The sequence below is a fragment of the Anguilla rostrata genome, chromosome 11, assembly GCF_018555375.3.
Source record: "Anguilla rostrata isolate EN2019 chromosome 11, ASM1855537v3, whole genome shotgun sequence".
NCBI classification, from domain to species: domain Eukaryota; kingdom Metazoa; phylum Chordata; class Actinopteri; order Anguilliformes; family Anguillidae; genus Anguilla; species Anguilla rostrata.
The window spans coordinates 16,403,007-16,424,072 of record NC_057943.1 but is presented as its reverse complement, the minus strand read 5'-3'; the positions used below and the strand labels follow the sequence as shown (position 1 = coordinate 16,424,072).

The 21,066-nt window shown below is 38.5% G+C and overlaps 2 protein-coding genes across 13 annotated transcripts in view; both read right to left on the bottom strand.

Annotated features, from left to right (window-relative positions):
• Positions 1 to 245: 245 nt before the first annotated feature.
• wnt5a (wingless-type MMTV integration site family, member 5a) lies at positions 246 to 11,037 on the bottom strand. Of its 2 annotated transcripts, none has more exons than XM_064298268.1 (5): positions 10,009 to 11,037; positions 6,401 to 6,537; positions 5,125 to 5,372; positions 2,998 to 3,290; positions 246 to 2,532 (listed from the first exon to the last, which is right to left on the bottom strand). In XM_064298268.1, the coding sequence occupies exons 2-5, from the start codon at positions 6,523 to 6,525 to the stop codon at positions 2,074 to 2,076; spliced, it is 1,125 nt and encodes a 374-aa protein (XP_064154338.1). In that variant the 5' UTR covers positions 6,526 to 6,537; positions 10,009 to 11,037; the 3' UTR covers positions 246 to 2,073. The 2 variants fall into 2 exon arrangements, with proteins under 2 accessions (XP_064154338.1, XP_064154337.1); XM_064298267.1 differs by lacking the exon at positions 10,009 to 11,037 and adding an exon at positions 8,677 to 8,831.
• A 2,859-nt stretch (positions 11,038 to 13,896) lies between these two features.
• Positions 13,897 to 21,066, bottom strand: part of LOC135234092 (ERC protein 2-like) — a 232,480-nt gene continuing 225,310 nt past the window's right edge. For all 11 annotated transcript variants that reach the window (XM_064298255.1, XM_064298254.1, XM_064298257.1 and 8 more), the window contains one exon: positions 13,897 to 17,426. The gene's annotated coding sequence lies outside the window, so the exon portion shown is untranslated. The remainder of the gene's footprint in view (positions 17,427 to 21,066) is intronic.

The following is a 21,066-nucleotide window of genomic DNA, read 5'->3' as shown; positions in this document are numbered from 1 at the left end:
AAAACAAGCACTCATCAACTCATTAAATACTGAAGCTTTTCCATAAAAAGTTTGAAGGCCGCAATTATATAATTCTCACCAATGTTTTATCCAAGGCAAGTTCTCATATCCAGTTAAAACTTGTATTTCATGCATGCTATCATTGTACGCTAAATTAGAAACAATAACACTATGGATTAACAAAGATGCACAAACAGCTGAAACTGAAACACAGTTCATAGACAACTGCCATTTAAGAGACCAAATAGGAAAGAGTCCAGATACCTTTATTTACTTAAAGAGGCTTGATTTGTTAATATGAAACTGTAGAATCAATGTCTCAGAATTTGTCATAAGCAGACATAGTTTAGGATGTACAAATAAAAAATACAAATGAGAAAAAAAAAATCTTACCTTAAAACATTTCTGTACAATCAAGACAAGCCTGTTTTTATATAAGCAATGGTAAATTGGTGAAATACACACATTGTGATTTTGAAGACCATAAAGGCAGAACTAAGTTAAATGGATAGTACAAATCATGTTAAATGAACAGAGTTATGGAGTTATTTCAAGGTAGTTCATATGGAAATTTTCCTTAAAATTTATTGAAGTACATTAGCAAAATGGTCCAATTAACAAAGAACAAAAAGCTCTAAGAAATATTTTAGCAAGCTCCAGTTAATCAAGAAGCTAATAAATATACAGAGGGGTTGACAATGCATAGCAGGAACATTAACTTAGAAGAGGAAATATGAATGGTAACAGAACGTGTCATGCAGATGCCTAGAGCGATATTTATCGCCACCGATAAAACAGTGTTTTTGCAGGTGCTGAAGGCAGACAATAACGGACAGTGCGTGATAAAACGGAGGCAAATTCCCTTTATATACCATAGACAAACAAAAAAACCCAGAGTGGAAACCAAATTTCAAATAACACATGTATCCAGAGCTTATCTTGTTGCCCAGTTCAAACAATAACGTGAAACACCAGTGTAAAATGAAGTGTTCAAATGCATGCACAGTGGCACCCGCAAATAACATTTCTCAAAATAGTGTATTATTTTAAACAAGTAGACATGGAGGAAAAGAAGCAATGCTTTGTCTTAAAACTGTTTAACAGAGATGTTGAAAATAAATACATACAATTTAATCATCAGTTGCATAGACGTATATACAGAACATGGGATATTTCACCAACAAAACCAAGACACTGCCCATATATATTCAAATCTTTTTTAAGTATGATCATATACGATTAGTGGATACCTGTGTTTATACGGAAAAAAGTAGAATAAAATAGGTTATATTACTGCTGATGTTCTGTCATTTAAAAAAAGTTTGTTACCATTTAAAAAAAAAAAAAGTGCATAACGCTTGACTTTTCAGGGGAAACGCAATCAATCCTTGTAGGATGGGTCACATGTAGTGGGTAAGTATGTTGTCACAAAAAGCCTCACAATGCCTGTTTATGTCGAACTCCTCCTAGCATGGCCATGGAATTTATTTTCCAAATAAATTTCCAAACCTATAAAGACATTTGGTAACACTGCTCAAGTTCCTAAGTCCAACCCACAGAAGAGCATATTATTGGCACAGCAGAATCCCTGACCACATATTACAAAATAACAAAGCAGTATATTGGGACCTAATGTATGGATGTGTGCAGGTGAGATGTATCGGAGGAGCTTTGGTAAATGCCAACAATACTTAAATACAGAAAATATTAATTTGTTCCATGCATATTTCCCAGCACAGATCCCCAGATTCACAGAAACTTCTGCAGAATACCAAACTTACAAAGCACGTACCGCCAAATCTTTCTCATGCTAAACATTTTGTTTTATATATTATGGAACACACCCTAAAACCTATGTCATTGGTCTATGCACTTATACTATGTTAAAAATCCGCTTGCAAGTCAGAAAAAAATCTCTATGTAAATAAATATTTCCATGATATTCTCAGTTTTTGCAGACATTAGATTTTTGTATCTATTACTCGGAAAAGTGTCAGTCTTCTGCAATGGTATAATTGTTTTAACTCTATAAATATAATTTATATAGTTTTTCTTTTTTCTCTCTTAGATCTGTTATTTGCAGACAAACTGGTCCACGGTTTTTGTGCATCTCTTGCATTTGACGTAGCAGCACCAGTGAAACTTGCAGTGGCACCTCTCCACCACCTGGGCCTTGTACTGGTCGTACCCGCGGCCGCAGCACATCAGCTCGCAGCCGTCCATGCCCTCCGACGTCTTGTTGCAGAGGCGTCCCATAGTTCCGAGCGAGCCCGTGCTCTCGTTGCGCATGCAGTAGTCTGGGCTCTGGTCGATGTAGATGAGGTCATAGCTGGTGGGCGTGTTGAACTTGTTGTTGACCTGGACCAGCTTGCCCCGGGAGTTGAGCTTCATGGAGGCGGCGCTGTCGTACTTCTCCTTCAGCGCGTCGCCCACCTTGCGGAAGTCCGCCAGCTGAAGCCAGCACGTCTTCAGGCTGCAGGACCCGGAGACGCCATGACACTTGCAGGAGACATGAGCCAGGTCCGAAACCGTCTGCAAGACAAAGCGGTCACCTTTGGTACCCAACAGACTCAGGCTCACTGGACAAGGCTGACAGTTTGAACCATACGGTTGCAACATCCCTCTTCCTCTGAATTAGTCACTCGTTGTTTGAGAGTAACCTGTGGTCCTGAAATCTCTACACTGCTCAGATAAACAATCATGTGCAGGTCAAATATTTAAGGGTCATCACAATTAACAGGCATTGAAAATCTACAATAGGTAGCAGAAATTCATGAGTGGAAAATTATTATGGGTGGATCTGTATAGAGACAGAGAAATTGGTCATTGTTGAAATGGCGTCAGTCAAATAATAAAAGCCAAGAGCCAAATGTGTTCAAAGCAAACTCTGCAAAGGGAATGAGTCCTGACACAGGAATAAAAATGAATATAAAATGTACACGTGAAAGTAAAATTGGCGCATTACAGTACAGACACAGGATGCATCAAAGCTCTTACCCTCCGCCCCGCTTCATTGTTGTGCAAATTCATCAGTAGCCGTGCGCTATCATATGTGCCCTTCTGATAGGTCTTTTCACGCTCCCGGGCATCCACAAACTCCTTGGAGAATCGGTACCCGTAGTTGAGATTGTCCCCGCAGCCTCCCCACAGCCAGTCCCGAGGCAGGTCTTTGGGCCTGGCCGCCCTGCTGCACCCACAGGATGAGAGCTCCCCCTCTCGGCAGGCCCGGCTCACTGCGTTCACCACCCCCGCTGCGCTGATGGCATACGTGAACGCGGTCTCGCGGCTCCCTGGCAGAACAAGGGCCAAACGTTGATCACGGTTACACACTCCGAGATGTCCAAATGGAAGCATCCCCAGTGATTGAAATCAGTAAACCAGTAAATGACAGCGAATCTCTGAAAATAACAGTGAGCTTAACAATAAACAATACATTTCAAAATATACTTCTTATAATACTTATAATTACAAAACAAATAATGGTGATCACTGGAGTCATTCCTCAGTGAATGAAAGGTTGAAAAAGCAGGTAGGTTGATGATTTTCAGAACATATAATTTTCCAATCAACAGAAGCCTAGCTGTCCCAGAGAAGCTTTACCTATGAAACTAGCTGACAGGAACCACTCAGGACTGACAGCACAATTGGCACACCAGCATGCCCATGAAAGTATGAGAAAAAAAAAACCGATCCAAGAAACAGCGGATGGCTCCCTAGAAACCATGTTATAAATGAAAATAACAGAAGGCCCGAATCTCATCCAGATGAGAAAACTGGGGTACGATGTCAGCCAAGGGGGAGAAAGGTTATTACTTTTTACAACTTCAAATACATCGAAAGAGATCGCCCAATAGCGCAGCTGTCGACAGATGAACTGTCCTCAGATTGCTGGTCTACATCTTCACCACACATTCCACCCGCGGCTCTGAAGACATCCCTACACCCCACTGGCAACTGTAACACCAGTCTAAAGTATGAAGGATACTCCAGATTCCAGGATACGTACCATAAATTAGGCCGACAAAAAAAATAAAGAGTGTGTCTTGGCTAGAGTTTCTAACAAATACTTTGTGCAACACAATCTGTACATTCTACCCCCAGTTTAAAAACAGAATTTCTATTCTAGATTCGAAAGGTCTCTCTTCACTTCAGTGTGTTTACTTTGGAGTTTCTTCTCCTAACACAGGTCCTAGCCTTCCTGGCGTGACAGTAGAACTTCGGTAACCAAGTGTTATGGGGGGGGGGACAAAGAGCAAAGACGCTTGCTTAAATGTATCAGAATTTGCAGTGCAACCCCTTTTTCCTTCAAATGAATTGCCTCACATAGGGAACTACTAATGAGGGTTGCAGGAATTAAATTACCGCTGGTTTCACATTTACATGTTACAACTAGACCACTATAAAATTTGGCTCTCTAGGAACATTTAAAATTAGGCAAAACAAACACTATACACTATAACCCATGTCTGTCCAGTAATCAAATGGAAAATTGTAATGTAGCTAATTGTGATGCAGGTCAGATTTTTAGTACCCCACCTGTGAAGGGGAGCAGTTTCATTTGCAAATGCAGAGGAACACTGCACCCTCTGTAGTGAAACTATGAGCGCAATGTGCCTGCATTAACTTTAAATACAGAGAAGTCATACATTTTAGAAACAAATGTAATTATTCCCCCTTTTTCTATGTCAAATGTGAGTCACTTTGAGGCAGCCCACATTTGATTTATTCACAAACCTCATGATAAAAGTATTTCACCACAGCTGTAAAAGGGAACAACTCCACACAAGTTCCTATGCTTTGAATGCACAGGGCAGTGTTTCCAATTTGGTCTCGAAAGGAACTATAATGCATGCCTTCTTGAGCTAAACTGCACGACCAGCAACTATGTCGTAGTCACAGTTAATGAACTTAGTAAAATGCCTTGCAACATCCACCCAGTCCATTTATTTACTATAAAGCTTGATTTAATTTTCTTCATTTCACTGCATGCCCCTGGTGCCGGTCCAGAATTTCCAAACCACCACAAGTCCTTTTATAGAAAGGCCTATCCATGGCCTATGTCAAACAGTCACAATTTTGACACAAGGTTTTTGGCCAACGGGGCAAAGAAGGATCGGGCTCTACCTATTTGCATGACTCTACCGAAGACCGACGAGTTGTCCACGGTGCTGCAGTTCCACCGGCGGTGCCTGAACTGATACTGGCATTCCTTGATCCCGGTCTTGGCCCCTTCCCCGATGTACTGCATGTGGTCCTGATACAACTGACACAGCTTCTTCTGGCCTTGCGAAAGGCCAGCCAGCTGACTGCACAGCGGCTGCGCTCCAATGATGTAAGCCTCTGGAATCAGGAGAGGATTCATGGCCAGGGACCTGTAAAGTGAAATATTGCAGATAATCACAATTAGACTTGAAAGTAACCCAATATGTAGTGGTAACAGAGGGGGGAAAAAGCCCATTCTGCTGGTTTATTTCTGACCTAGTAAATCAATTGCACCTGAACAAGGGGGGGGGGGGAGGGGGGAGGAATTCTGAGAGACTCATATACAAATATAAAACAATTATGGATAATTTAAGTCATTTGTCCTCTTAAGAGCAATTAAATACTTTATTTATAAAAAGGGGTCTACAGTGGATCATTATGGATGTATAACTCCTATTCAGTAGCACGGAAAACCTTGAATTCCTTGGACTGCATAACCGAACCTATCCCAACCGTGGAAGGAATATTTTCAACATATATTTTTATGTGCAAGTACTTGCACTGGACTGCACAGTGACCACAGAATACAGCTGAGGTATTTTGATAAATGAAAAATATATGAATTTCTGAATTTAAATTTTATACCTTTACCAAATTAAGTGAGCATGAAATTGCATATCCCATTAGCCATTTCACAGCATGAGATGAAAACTTTAAAAATGACGGATCATCCTGTTCTACAGAGAAGTGCCTGAAAATAATTGGAAATTCAGTGTAAACCACAGAATTCTATATCCAATATAAAAATTCTGAACTTTGGTCTGGCAAGGATTGGGAAAATAAATAAAGAGAAACAGAATCTGCTTTATGCTAAAGTCAGCACGTTCCATAATTTTCATATTATTTCATATGTGGTTAAGTACAAATGAGAGAAGTCCTGTGTAAAATGGGTATTAGCACAAATTTGTATATTAGGCAGTGGGCTTCTTCCCAGAAAACAGGAACATTCTGATGCAGTTCATCCTACCAATATTGATATTCACTCTGACATTTCAATTTATTGCAAAGTTATTGTATAAACAATAGTCAGTCAACAAGTGCGTGCGTGTGTGTGCATGTGTGCATGAGAGAGAGAGAGAGAGAGAGAGAGAGAGAGAGAGAGAGATCAAGCAGAATGAAAATATTAATTAGTACATACCACCAAGAACTGGCCTCCACAGCAGTTTGCATGAAGAACGCCAAAAAGGTGAGGGTAAATATAAAATGTCTAGAATCCATAATACTGGTGAATGCTGAGCAGGTAAATCCGTACGACAGGAACATTCTGAAAAGGGTCTGGACAGAGACAAAGAACATTCTTAGTTTAACTGCAGAGCAAAGTATTTAACGGCACAAAACGACATCCAAAACCCCGCGGAGAATAATGGACTCGTATTACGTGAGTGGCTTGTGCAGCAGGCTTCAGTTTTCTACATAAGACCCCGATGCTTCGGAGAGTGAAGGGCCGTTACTGGTAAGAGAGCGGTAATTTGGCAGGATGATTTTGTGCGAATCACGCGAAGTTGATGGACATGCACCATGAAGAATACAAGGGCATTCAAGACTGAAGAAGGAATCCCTTGTGGATAGATCACTTTTCGATAAGTCCTTCCTCTACTGCAATATATATATATATATATATATATATATATATATATATATATAGACACACACACACTTACAAATGAAGAGGGGGCAACGATCTAAATATATATGACAAAACTCCAATTAATTACTCAATACAAAATGTAAATTTTGATTTTGTCAAAGCCAGACACGTAATTTTGTATTTCAACCGGCCAATTTTTCCTCTAAATATCTTTTTTTTTTTTAAGTTATACGAATGGCTTTTTTTTATTTAAATAAATATAAGATGTGATAAAGCAGATACATATATTAATAAATTAAATGGCAACTAAATTTATACCAATAATAAAATTATTGGGGACGAACCATTGTAAAACGGCTGAGCCTTCTAACCAGAGCGAATTCCATAGTCCTACATAAAAAGCAGGAGAAACCCCATCAACTCGAATCAAATTAAATGCTCAGCTAATATTGCGCGTCCAGATTTTAGACAGGGCCACTGCATTCTATCAATTATGCACGATAAGTGCACTGTATGCCTAATTCGCGCAGTGGGACAAGTTTTCAGTTCCCTTCTGTTATTTAAAAATCATCACGGTTTATTTTTTAACGAATTGATTACGTTTTATTTATTTCTTTAAAAATTGGCGGTCAATTAAAATAAAGTACGCCGCCAATTTCGCATTCATGTTTTGTCCTCAATCTGATAATATTAATTTCCACCGTCGTACGGACATACTGGGACTGTAGGACTAAATTTCTTAAATAATACGTAGGCTAAAGCTTACGTAGGCTGCATATGGCAAATTATATGTATATAGTTTAGATCAACTTTACCCATATCACAAGGTAATATTTATTTTGTAATACAGCGTTACTATTCCCAAATCATGACAAATATTTGTAGTTAGTAAAAACATTATTTCACATTATATCACTTTTTATAATATTTATTTCCTTTCCAAACTTTTCTAGTTCAATTATTCATTCCAGTAGGAGGGTACACTTGCAGATATAAAAAATATCAATATTAGTCACGTCGAATTTCTAACATATACATATATATATATATATATATATATATATATATATATATATATATATATATATATATAACCTTTGAGAGAACAGCGACAAGAGAGATTTTACCGTGTTCAAAAACTTTAGAACCTTTTGAGACACATATTAGATGTATTAGCATTACTATTTGTGACAATATATTTAAAGTACCTCAGCCAAACACGTGACATTTTTTCCAAAAATACAGTACATTTTAATTTTAATTTAAGGCCATTTCCATTTCTAGAAAATAATAACACCCTTTGTGTTTAAGGTTTACATTTCAACTGCCCAAACTCTAAAACCGAGTCTCCAATGATTCTTAGATATTCGGTCAAGTTTCACCAGACGAGTAGCCCGACTGCTTTCATATGGAGTTTTTTTTTTTTCATGTAATTCCACTGCGAACAAAAAACAATAAAATAAAATAAAATAAAATAAAAAGCATTTTAGTACTACATAATGAAAGTCTAAAACGTGATGCCTGATTTAAGAGCTCTGTGTGTGCCTTTGCATTATTGTTATTAATAATAATAATAATAATAATAATAATAATAATAAATGATCCAAAGCATTAGAAATGCTCAATGGGAAGAAAAGAAAAACTTGGGAAGAAAAACTTGAACTTGAATTCCACGGTTTGAATTTAGAAAAGAACCCTATTGCGTAAATTAGGAATAGGTTATACCTAACGATACCAGAAGTTACACTATTAACCTGTCATAATACCGATGACGATAAAACAGACCTATAAGGTATGCATTCCTGCTAGGAAACAGTAGCACACACCATGATCGCTGTCGGGTCCGAATGATCTTGGCCAGAGAGTCCTCAGGTGCGCATATGAACCGAAAAGGGCAGGGTGCAGGGTTTCAAAAGTAGGCTAATAATCATACTCAACTGACCAAGGCGCCTGGGTTCTTTAAACTGTGGCAATCATTCTACTTTAAGGGTAACTGTAATCTATCTGTGATAACAGATTCATCTTCAGTATTGCCCCTTCTGAACCACAAGAGGCAATACAATCATTGGCTTCCTTTTTAGAAAGACATGACTATGCCGTGAGCTATACATTTTTGCTGTTACTCGCAGAACTACTACGAAAAAATATTTTTCATTACCGCGCAACATCAAGGTATTTAAATACGGAAATAAAATAATATCGCCTATAGCGAACACCTTCTTAGTTTTGAAACAGTAAAATCGCGACAACGCAAAACATAATATTATCAAATGAACTTTAAATGTTATGTGGCCCATGCTGGCAAATGAATCCGGCATATTAATTCACTTATGGCAGAAATACTAAAGCTCCAGGTTATTTCTGAACAGGCATGCAGATAAACTACACAATCCGGGTTAAGTCATATACATTATTTCATAAACAGAAACCTAAAATATAAACATTTTCCTCCACTATCTCTAAATTCGAATAATGTTCGTCAAGCCAAACCTAGGCTACGCGCGTAAAGCAGCAGGCAATAGAAACACCCATGTCATATGCTTGGCCTAATATACAAGTTACAATATTGAAATAAGATGCTTCACATTTATTCTGTTACGGTAGCAGGAGTCAATGAACTTTCTGCAACAGTATTCCACTATTCTGACTCAGACACTACAAATGTGTCACATTACGTCCACTGGCCAAACTTTCCATTGCACACTGGGATCCCACGGTTAATTTATTGATTTTCATCGTTTCAGAACGCAAAGGACCAATCACTCATTCATCATAAATGAGACGAATCCAGTAGAGGGAGCCCTAATCAAAAAATTAATTTCACAAAAGGTATGTAACAAAAATGTTTACATAAGATTAGCTAGGTACGACGAATATAAAATTGAACACTGTTGAGCAATGTGAATTCTTAATACGAAATGCAACCTAAATACAAACGGAAAACTTGACGCACCTATATACGGGCCGCGACATTATAAAGCAAGCAAGGTTTAAGTGTCAAACACAATGAAAGATGAAACTACCTTAAGCTAAATTTCATAACCATAAAAGCGAAAAAGCATAAGAATACATTTCAATACCCCACAAAATTAGCCACAGATATTATAAATTCATGGTATACGCAGGAAAATATGCGAAAACTGCTGAAAGAAACTTACCTGTATTCAGGCTGTAATCCGCGTTCTTATGGGTAGCCTATTATAGAATGTTAAATTCACCCCAAAACACCCTCGAGTTGACGTCCTCGGTTTGTCCCAGACTTGCAATCCAAAGTGTTAGGGAAGGTAAGTGTGATTTATAGGCAAGTGTCTGATCCGCAGTCAGCAGCGGTGATCAATCTTTAGGCTTCAAATTTTGTGTCGGCAAACGGGCATCGGGAGAGTAGTAAGCGCTCCTCGCGCCGGACTGTGGATAGTATTGGAGTGAAGGCTATTTACAATGTCCAAAAGCAATCTAAACAATTAGTGCTTCTAACAAACGTGGGCGTGATTGTGTGTGCGGAAACACTTGCTGACAAATAAAATGTTCACAAGCAACGAAAAGTGCCCTTGGCAGTCGCAATAGCAATAATCTTCTTACAGGCGCTTTTTTGATAGTTGCTTTTTTCCGAGGTATACCGCTTATACATTAAAATTACTTGTATTATGTTTTTTCTTCCAAACGCCTCCCACAAATGCGACCAAACACGGGCAAATTACGACTATTTACCAGCAACAGTGTTTTCTGAAGAGAGAGGCAATTCCACGATGTCTGCAGTATTTAAATTGGTAGGGTATGTTTCTACCTGCTGAAACATCCATACGTGTACCTTCGTTCCAAAAGTGAAGCCGTTATTTCATCCTCCATTCTGAACAAGACGCCAATCCCTCAGTATTTCCTTAGCGCTTTAGCCATGTACTCTTAAAACTGCCAAGCAAAGTGAATTTCCATCAAATCCAGCCCTGTTAAGTGTGAAAAGCAGTGTGACGAAAATCCTTTTCCAAAAACACCGCAAAACATGGATCTCCAAATTCGATTTACTGCAATGTATACTACAAAGGTAGACGGCAATTTTGCAAACTGAGGATTCTAAAAGTTTTCCGCCTCAAAATCTGTGAGGTTAACTGAATGAATTTGCAGCAGTCTTCTTCGACTTGTCACCTGCCTCCTCGCCTTCCTTCAGTTAACTAGCAAGTTTTGTTACAGATGCACAGCGGAAAACTTGTAGTTGGCGCATGCGCTGAACATTCTGTTCGCAATGAGATGCTTGTATTAAAGTCCCAAACTCCTATTAGAAATGAATATGAAAAAATGAAACTCGCTCGATAATTGCTCCCAAACGCTATCTCCAGTGACCAATGTGAGATATCTTACTGACTGAAGTCTAAGCAGTGATGAGCACGCCTCTTTCCTGTAATAAAAGGCTACAATCGACATTTTGTAGGTGTTTAATAAAGAATTGGCTACATTTTCGCGACAAGATTAGTAATAATTTTTTTTTCTTTTGTCAGATGGCCGCAACCTGTTTAATTTATTGACTACTAACTACTGCATCAGCCTTGTTACCATAGTAGTAGTAACATTAATCCTTTACAACAGTTAAAACAATGAAATACAATATCCCATATTCAAATATGCTGCATTCCAAATATCTCCACATACATTTGATAAAATTGATTTTATTTACAATAAAAAATTTTCCCGCCTATTTGTCTACCCGCTTGGAACCCTATTTGTGCCATTTAAAATACTTTAATAATACATTTTGTAAATCACGTGTAATTGCAATAGCACACTGCAACATTGAAATATACATTGTGAAGAATACGTTTTTAAATTTAAACAAGTTCATTTTTATTTCAGAGCTGATTTCGGAAATCAACGTTTGTCAGTCGAGCGAAATTTGTAATTAGTATGGCATTCTGTTACTCCCCAGATAGGCTACTGTTAAAGTAAAGACGTAGCCTACATGGTTGATAAAATGTTTCACAGTCTAAAGAAAAAAAATCAGAACAAATATACCGAATGTATAATAAAAATGCAAACCTTTCCTGTGCTGCCAAGGTAGACTGAGCAGCATTTTTTTCTATTTCAGGACAGCGTGTCTTTGCGGCAAAGGTCTGCGGCGCGGTGAAACTGTCCGATTGGAGAATTACGTGATATTGTAAAAATGGGTGGAACAGCCTAAAACAAAACAAGCGTCTCCATTACCTAAAATAAACTCATAAAGTACCCGGGGCTGTTACTTCATCTTGCCAAACCCTAGTCTTAATTTTCAAACAAGAGGTATCAAGTTACCACTAAATCGAAGGAACAAGATAGTGAGGGTTTGCTTATGTAGCCATCATACATACGTATATGGGCTATTTCAGAAACAGGACCATTATAAAATACGTTTTTTTCCTGATATTCTTTATTGTCTGTGAAAAACACTACATAGCTGCGTATTTGGGTGAAACATAGATATGATTAAGTTTTGTACCACTTGTACAGGCGATGCCAATGGAAACTAAATGTGAGAAGTGTTCTTGAATTACTCCAGTACAACTCGTGAGAAATTAATGCATACATGTGATTCCCGATTTTTTAATAAGCTATTTCAAGATATTTTATAAAATCATGCGCTGACTAGACACAATGATTAGGTTTATAAATAAACCAAAAAAGGGCGACCTATACACTGACATATTATCCACCCAGAGCATGTGCGTTAAAAAAAGAAGAAAGAAATCGGAAAGGCAGGTCAGAGGTTTAGTGTTTGAGGCTTAACAGTTTCACAGGCAGCCTCAAATGGGAGCATGTGCAAAAAAAGTATGAGCTGCATTAATGGATATGATGATAACTCTGTCCACACACTCCACTCATCTTACATGCATATGAATGCTCCACATGGCAGTTTTTTCCCTCACAATCCAAGCCACCCTGCCTGACTTGCACAGCGTTATCCAGCACAGAGACTGTTAGCAGCACAGCGGGGGCCTTAGATATCTAGTTTAATTGTTAAGTGTAATGCAAAAGAGCATATACTTTACTCTTCAATGGCACGTAACATTCTCTTAAAAACAAATCCAAAACAATCATTTACATGTTTTCACAATATTTGTAAGAATATATAAATTAGGCCATACAGGGTTGACATAATTTAGCCATGCCCCTTCTCTGGATTTTAATTGTTCAGTTAATATTCGCTTTTCCCATAGAGCTTAATATTCAGTTTCATGCTATGACTAAGTGTAAATGTTGAATCATAATAACGCGGTATTAAACAGTTTCACATGAATTCCCTACAGTGCCCTTGCTCTGCTATTTGTGATAAAATCACTGACTTGATAGCTCAATGAATCCAAGTCTTTGTGTTTACAGAGAAATACCAGTCACTCAGATCTAAGAGATGCCCTCAGTGTCGCGAGAAAGAGAGGGGCTGTTGTCTTGAGGCACGAGATGAATATGGCTTACAGGGCATTTATCATTCATCTCGGTGAGACCGACATCACTCTCTTCATCTCATCATCCTGATATCAACACATCTCCCACTTGGCTCTTCCCCCAAGTCTGCTCCTTTGAAATTACATAAACTCTCCACTTGAGCAGAGTGCGGACAGAGATGGAACGATAATCCCTGAAAAGCAGAGAGCTTCTCCCTGCCTCTCCTCCGTAGGGTTACTTATTTCTCATTACGTGGCACTGGAGTTTCCTGAATGGGTCATTTCCAGAGGGCACTGCGATGATGATTTCACAGTGCAACGTGCAATGAATGATAGGTCATAACAATAACTGAGAGACAGTCTCTAACTGGGCTTGTGGTACCGTCTGAAGCAAGTCAAACAAGTCCTACTGCATAGCTGTGCTCCCCCTCTCTCTTGGATTTAAAAGCTTGGGAACATCTGTTTAAGTTTATAATGTAAAGAGAGCTGAAGCTCTTGGCCAGCGATCCTGAGGACAAAAAAAACAGCTTGTTCTTTCAGGTTCAGTGTCAGAGAAGTCTGTTGAATATTAATAATACATTTTAAAAAAGAATCATCATCATCTCACCATGTCAGTGCATCAGAAAACTGTTGCCAGCCAGGTCAGAAAGAAAAGTCACCTTTATTGATTGAATATAAACAAGCTGGCCAACACTAAGTATTCTGATACACATAGTAACAATATTTGGAATTCTAGACACCTCTCAGTTTACAAACCTACAAGACACACTGATTAATGGTAACTGCCTATAACATGCCCATGTTAAAGTCTTTGAGGACATTATTTTTGTGGTACCATATCAAAATCCTCATCATATATTTAATAATACAACCCAAACATGCCACACGCTTTTTAAGAAAATTGTACATTATCAATCGAGGGTCCAAAGAAACACCGGGAAAGAGCAGATCCAATATCGCGGCACATCACATTCAAACAACACGTCACACAATGACATTGTACATCCTATCAGCATGACCAAGGCCTGCACCAGAAAACACAATGCATAAAAAATGACCCCATGTTTCCTGATGAAAGTCATTTATCTAGCTGTGACGTGCTTGCGAGATATTAAATAAATAAATAAATAAATAAATAAATAAATAAATAAATAAATATCTGCAAAGTATACAGAAAATATCACATACAGAACAGTGCAATCCATAATTGAACAGCACCTTGTTTAAAATATAGAAAAACCCACACAGACTGATACTTTTGTGAATAAAAAAAGGAAATGACAATTTAATAAAATAAGAAAAAAAAGTAAGAATTGAATGTTCAGTAGTTGGTAAATCAAAATGTGTCCATGTGTCACAGTGTTCATTTAACCCAGTGATTTGCATTTTGGAAAACCAAAGAGAATGTTTCTAAATTTTTATAATGAACCTATCCCCATTTTTTTTAAAGGCGATCTTTGTGAATCCCAGTAATAGATTGACTACGTCAACAGAACTGAAACGACTTCTAGTCTGTATAACAATGTTCAAAATTGGCACATTACATAAAAAGAACTTGCATCTGCACATTGCTTCTTATATTAAGTTGTCTACTATGTATATGCGTTACATGGTAGGAGAACCCTACTTCAAGTATTCAGTAGTTATATTAAGGATGTGATAATAGAGGACATTATCCCCAGACTAAAGTAGATGCTTTCAAGGCTCCTTAACCAGCAGTGCCAACTTTTTAAGCTTGGTGCATTCACATTCTGCCATGATTCTCACCATTCTCTTAAAAGTCATTATCATCATTCTCATTTTTTTATAAAGTAAAAACATGTGATTCAAACCTCGTAACTTGAGTTCAGGATTTTCCGAGTCTTATCTGAGAGTACTTTATGTATACATATCATACTCACAAGGAACAAAGGATACATATAAAACTGAGATCTATGCTGACATTCACTCTACTCCATATAAACCAGAACCACCGTTATAACGGAAGAATTAAACACATTCAGCTTCATCATGGCAATCCCTGCCATGAGAAGACACACTTCCTGCATTACCCGCATACATTAAGTCTGCACACTCAGCAGTAATGGCATCACTGCATAGAGATTTTGAGCAATGAAGAGAGCATGACAATGGCAAGATTAAAAAGTTGGCAATGCATCAGCCATGGAGTCTTCTAAATTCTCACTTTAAAGATGTTATCCTAAAGATGACATCCTTATTCAGAAGTGCAATTGTTGTCTGCTGTGCTAAATGATCTCAACACAACCTATATATGTATTTATGTTTTTTTTTTCTTTTTCAACTGTAGTTTCACCATATAATGAAAATGCAAATCTCCAATGGTGCAATGTCCTTTGCACACATGAAGACAAAGATAAGCATCCAGTGGCAGTTTTGACCGGACTCTCATATAAGGACAAGGCTGGAATAAAGTACTAGAAATCTCTACCCACAGCAGCCTGCCCTGTAAACACAATGGCTCAACTGGAGCCCAATGCATGCTCTGAAGGTTCAAATCAACGACACAGCAAGACGCAGCAAGCTTTCAAAGTTAAAGAGTAATCCTCAAAAATGCTAAAGATCTTTCACTTCACCAAATGCTCAAATGCCTAAATAATGTGTATCAGCAATTCATTCCGTTTTTTTTTTCTCCAAAAAACAAAAATAATAATCTGTCACACCTATTGAAGACCATTAATTTGCACTGGCATGTGCAGAGTTACATCAATGACATCAATCAGAGATTTCTTGGACACATTCATTCATTTGCTCACTTTCAGAGGGTAACTCTTCAGGATGCATTAATCAACACTCACATATTTTTTTTATTCTTTTTTCCTGGGCGAGTTTAAAGAACCCAAAACAACAAAACCTAAAGACACTTTCATCTCTATGTTCATACATATGTATATCTGACCAGAGATAGACACAAAGTATTTCAGAGGCACATACCACCTTGTTCGGAGGGACAATAGAAGTCACTTAAACTGAGCTGCTCAGTTTGTATCAATTAAGCATTCAGAAACTTACCAGAGCTGGGACAGACAGTCTGCCTTTGGAAAGCCAAGAGAGGTGAAAAAAGAGCCTCACTGTGGCAACCAAGAGGCTCATTTTTGTTCTGCGTATTCTGATTTTTTTAGTTTGCCAAACAGCATACACGCTATAAGCAATGCTTTTTAAAAAGACAAAAAAACCTGAAGAAATAAGAAGAGCAGAACTAAAGTAAGTAAATACATTTTCAGCTGCATTAGGAATGCAACTGTGTATGCTTTTCAAATTTTTTTTTTTTGCGATAATATGATGAAAACATGGCTTTTTATTGTGACCCAATCCCTTGCATTTTGTGAGCAGCACCACAATAGCTGAAAAAATCTGAAGGGTCCAAGAGACAAAGGGGAACACCTCCTGATCGTCACGTACTCTTAAGAAGTAATTTGCGGCTACAACGGCGAGGTCAGGGTGTTTTATCGCAATGAAGATGAGTCGACAGGTATGCATATAAAAAGTCCTAAGATTAAGAAAAAAGAGTTGGCAATAACTACAAAGACTGCATAGACGGGATTGGAAACTACTTCTGATTCCGGATAACCGGATGACGCGGGCGGGGTAAAGTGAGGCAAAGTGAAGGATCAAGGGAGGCTCCCACCCATTTCCGTTAAGGCATGCAAAATCAAGATATCCGAGATGCCTTTCACTGAAACAGGTTAAGAAGCCACCCTGATTTGAGACACATACAGCCTGCCCTGATCTTATGCCTCTTGCCCGTTATGATGTAGAACACAAGGCAAGCAGCTGGGGAAGAAACCAAAGCCCTCCAGAAGTAAAATGCCCATGGGTAACAACATGAACGCAAACACAACCCAGTCAGAAACCGTGTGTATGGCACTTTTTGTTTTCGAAACATCTGAGGAAGGGCATGTATCTTACTGAAGCCAGGGGAAGTGAAATGGATTCCTCCTGTGCTAAACTACTGAGGAGAACATGGCTGATGTGTTGCACTAGTCACAGGGTTTCACACAGGACAAGTGCAAGTGGTGCTCCTGGCTGGGGCTTCATGGGGGTTGGGGCTCTTCCTCCTGGGAGTCGAGGTGGTCGTCTGAGAATGTGTGTAGGAGGGAGCACCGTGAGGTGCCCCGCCCCTGTCTTCCAACCCTGTCCCCCTCCTCCATCAGCTGTGGACAGACATGAACACAAACACATAAAATTTAATGAGGACGCATCTGAGTGTTTTGCAGTACACATAAGTACTATGACTGCATCACTTTATCAAGGACTAGTACTTTATTTTAATGCACCATTCAGGAGGCCACCATATGCTTTAATATGAGTACTAGATAAAAACTTTTTAAAGTGCAGTGCTTCCTCTGGAACACTTGCAGCACCATTTTGGTTTGATATACAGTACCATTTATTAATAAAAGGGACACAGGTGGCTGAAGGCTTGAAAAATGGCACAGATACTGGTGTAGAAGTCCACTAGCTAAGCTCTAGTGCAGAATATATAAAGTACAGACATCCAAACAAAAATAAACATAAATAAACTGTACAACAAAAACGGTACAGTAATAGACTATGCCCATAACCTTACACACATAGTAAGTACTTCACTTTGCTATTTCAAACTCTCTCCAAAGAAGGTCCTTGGCCATTGGACATGGTTGAGAATGTACCCTTACATTAATAATTACATTTGAGTTCATATGAAAGTAAGATTATGTGCCACAACAATACTGAGTTCTAAACTGGATAGAAGTATGAGGCAATGAATATACAACAAGTTACTGCATGTCACTGTATCCCATTCTTTGAGTTCATTTTCATTCACACTCAAAGATGTTAAATTGACTGCTCTCTGTCTTTGAAACTATAAGCAGACAAGGCAATCAATATGAAATCTGCATATTGGGTGGTGAAGACCCCATGATCCTATACTAATGAACATATCCTAACTGCAGTGGCCAATTGGTCTTTCATTCAGCCAGTGGAATCCCATATATTTCCACATCAGGGACTCAATGGTTCTCATTAAATAGCAGGTTATGGAAATCAAGCACCTCAGTAAGCAGAGCAGGGTTAGCAACAGCAGTAAATATCTATGCAACTTCTGACATATGGGGTAGAGTAGGATTGGGGTCCATATGCTCGCCAATTGTTCAAGGCGTGAACACAAGATAACCACAAGATACAACAGTTCAAAAGAGAGCAGAAATACCATTTCCTAACCTGTCACACATGCCACCTGTGTTACGGATGGGCTAATTAGCTAAACCCCAGAGAAAAGAAAAATGTTTTATCACTCGGAAACGGGTTTCCAGGCGAGCTGTGGTATTAAGTTTTGAAAATCCCAGCAGGCAGCAAACCGCTCCTTAAATTCCACAGCAACACACAAACTGCCATCTCTTGAGAAACCAGCCCAGTGATCCCAAAATCTCATCTCTGGAGGTTACTTTATTGCTTCTGGGATCAAAGTCAGGCTTTTGACATGCTTAGTTATTTCATTTTGGTGATGCGATTGAATTACAGTAGGGCAGTAACTCATGAATATTGCACCTAATATATTAGCCTTTTCGTATCTTCTCCAGCTACCCCCACAGTGCTATATTTTAATGGACAATTAGAAGGTATAGCCTGACACTCAGTGACTGTCTTTGGTTTGTTCTTCTTATCATGGCGCATGCACCAACATATAGGGCGATGGCAAAGAGACACATGGTTCCAAACTACACATGTTCTCATGGAACTGCCAATGGAATTTTCTGCCAGTGGCCTCAGGGGTCCCTAGCTGGAAACTGGTCTTCTCATTTTAAAAATGAAGAATATTTACAAAAAAAGGTTTGGCACATTTCAAAACGAAGTAAGGATGACATCACGCATAGATCGAGCTGATCGTGAGGTGACTGTACTGTTTATAGGCAGTTTCCAGAAAGAGTTTCCTCATTGTACACCTCAAAAACAGGTATGGTACAGAGAAAAAAAAATATACAAAAAGCACTCTGTCTATGATGGATGAATGAATTAAAGTTCTTTAAAAAAAGAAGCTTGTTTAAGTTTATGGCATTCCTGCTATGTCCCTCTAGCAGTTTGGAACCATGCCAGCGCTCCTTGTTAAAAATTTGTTAAACGTGTTTGGCATTAATGGAAACATTAAGTGCTCGTTTGTTGCAAATTCGATTGGAATGTGTTCATTTTTGGCCATAAGGCAGTTACCAACGAAGTCAAGCGCTTTCCTGCAGGTTGTGTTTAAAAAAAGGCGCCCCCATGGCTGTGCGCATTGCTTTCAAAATAACCACAACATTGCTGATGATTTAAAATCAGTGCCATTTTAAGACAACTTAAAAAGAGGATAAATGAGAAGTTGTTTATGCCTTACCCAGAGAGAACTCATGGAATTTGACAAGCTCCTTTACTGTCTTTCTGTCCATATCCCCTGCAACCTCAGTACAGGGTCAGACTGGCAGTAATCAATTATGCACATAAATAAACATGAAAAGTAATTAAACCAACTGCCCTCATTTGTTACACACACATACACACACATGCGCACGCGGAAAACCAGAGAAGAAAATTAACATGAAAACATTGCTTCTCAGAATACAACAGCCTATAAAATAGCCTATTGAACCAGCCCCGCCATGTCCCTAAAACACCCTAATACGCATATTCAAAATTTTTGATGGAATATTGGTGAGTCAACCAGAAAATGAGCAGATTGAACACTATCAAAAGTAACTGATGTTTTTAGGGAATTCAGGCTTGGTTGTTAATGTGAAGATACTGTTTGAAGAATGAGACTGAGGGTTTTCTGTGTCACCATTGACCAAATACAGCTAGGTAAACCCAAACCCAATGTTGGGGCAACTTTGACTGCTTCACTTCCATTACATTACTCCTGTCTGTGGCTATAATAATGTGGTCTTCTCAGGTGACAGGTGTTTTATGTTTATTTTCCCATGAACCTTTGGGGGTGTCCCCGCTATGTCCTGAATCCCATCCAAACTGATGTGCAGTGATTTTTATACTGTGAACTGTTAGATCACCCAGGTGGGTGCATATTCATCCCAAAAAGCCTAAAGTCATACATATTTTAATCCACTTCAAAAGCTCACTTGATTTACTAAGGTGTGCTCCAACATTTCTAAGCGCTAAAGTAAAAACAACACAGTGCTTCAAGATCCTCTCAAAAGATACCTTTAGAAAGAAGATTTACAGAATCACAGAATGTCGACAGGTACTGTTTACACCAAAAATACAGGCCTATTGCTATTATTTTACTCTTTAAGTTCTTAGTAAAGATTAATGTTTTAAATCAGCTGACGCTTAATGTTTTCTTCTTTAATAAATTAGATATACCACATTGATCAAAGTCAATATATTGAGGATATTGTTCCTTTCCAGGGCACCCTGGGAGGCTCTATGGAATGATCAACATGCTACCTCATTATTTTATTTATTCATTTAACATCTAGTGGGAACTTGAGATTAATTCTCGTTTCCTTGGAAAAATTAGCCAAGTGCTTCAAAACTGAACCCAAAGAAACTGCAAAACTGTGACTGGAAAAAATAAGCATGAATAAATATTACATCACAAAGTTAATTCATATATGCTGGTAAAGCCATCCATGCCCTCTGTGTGGATTTACTGGCTTCAGAAAAGAAACCTCACAGCTCCTTAACAACACATCTTAGCCAGAATATTGTAAAAATGTCAAAAAGAAAATGTGTATAAATGGATTGTGCAGATTTGCACTTAAGGAAACGAGAGGAAGCTGACGTCCACATGCTGAGTTCGGTCTGACTGAAAGCTGACTGAAC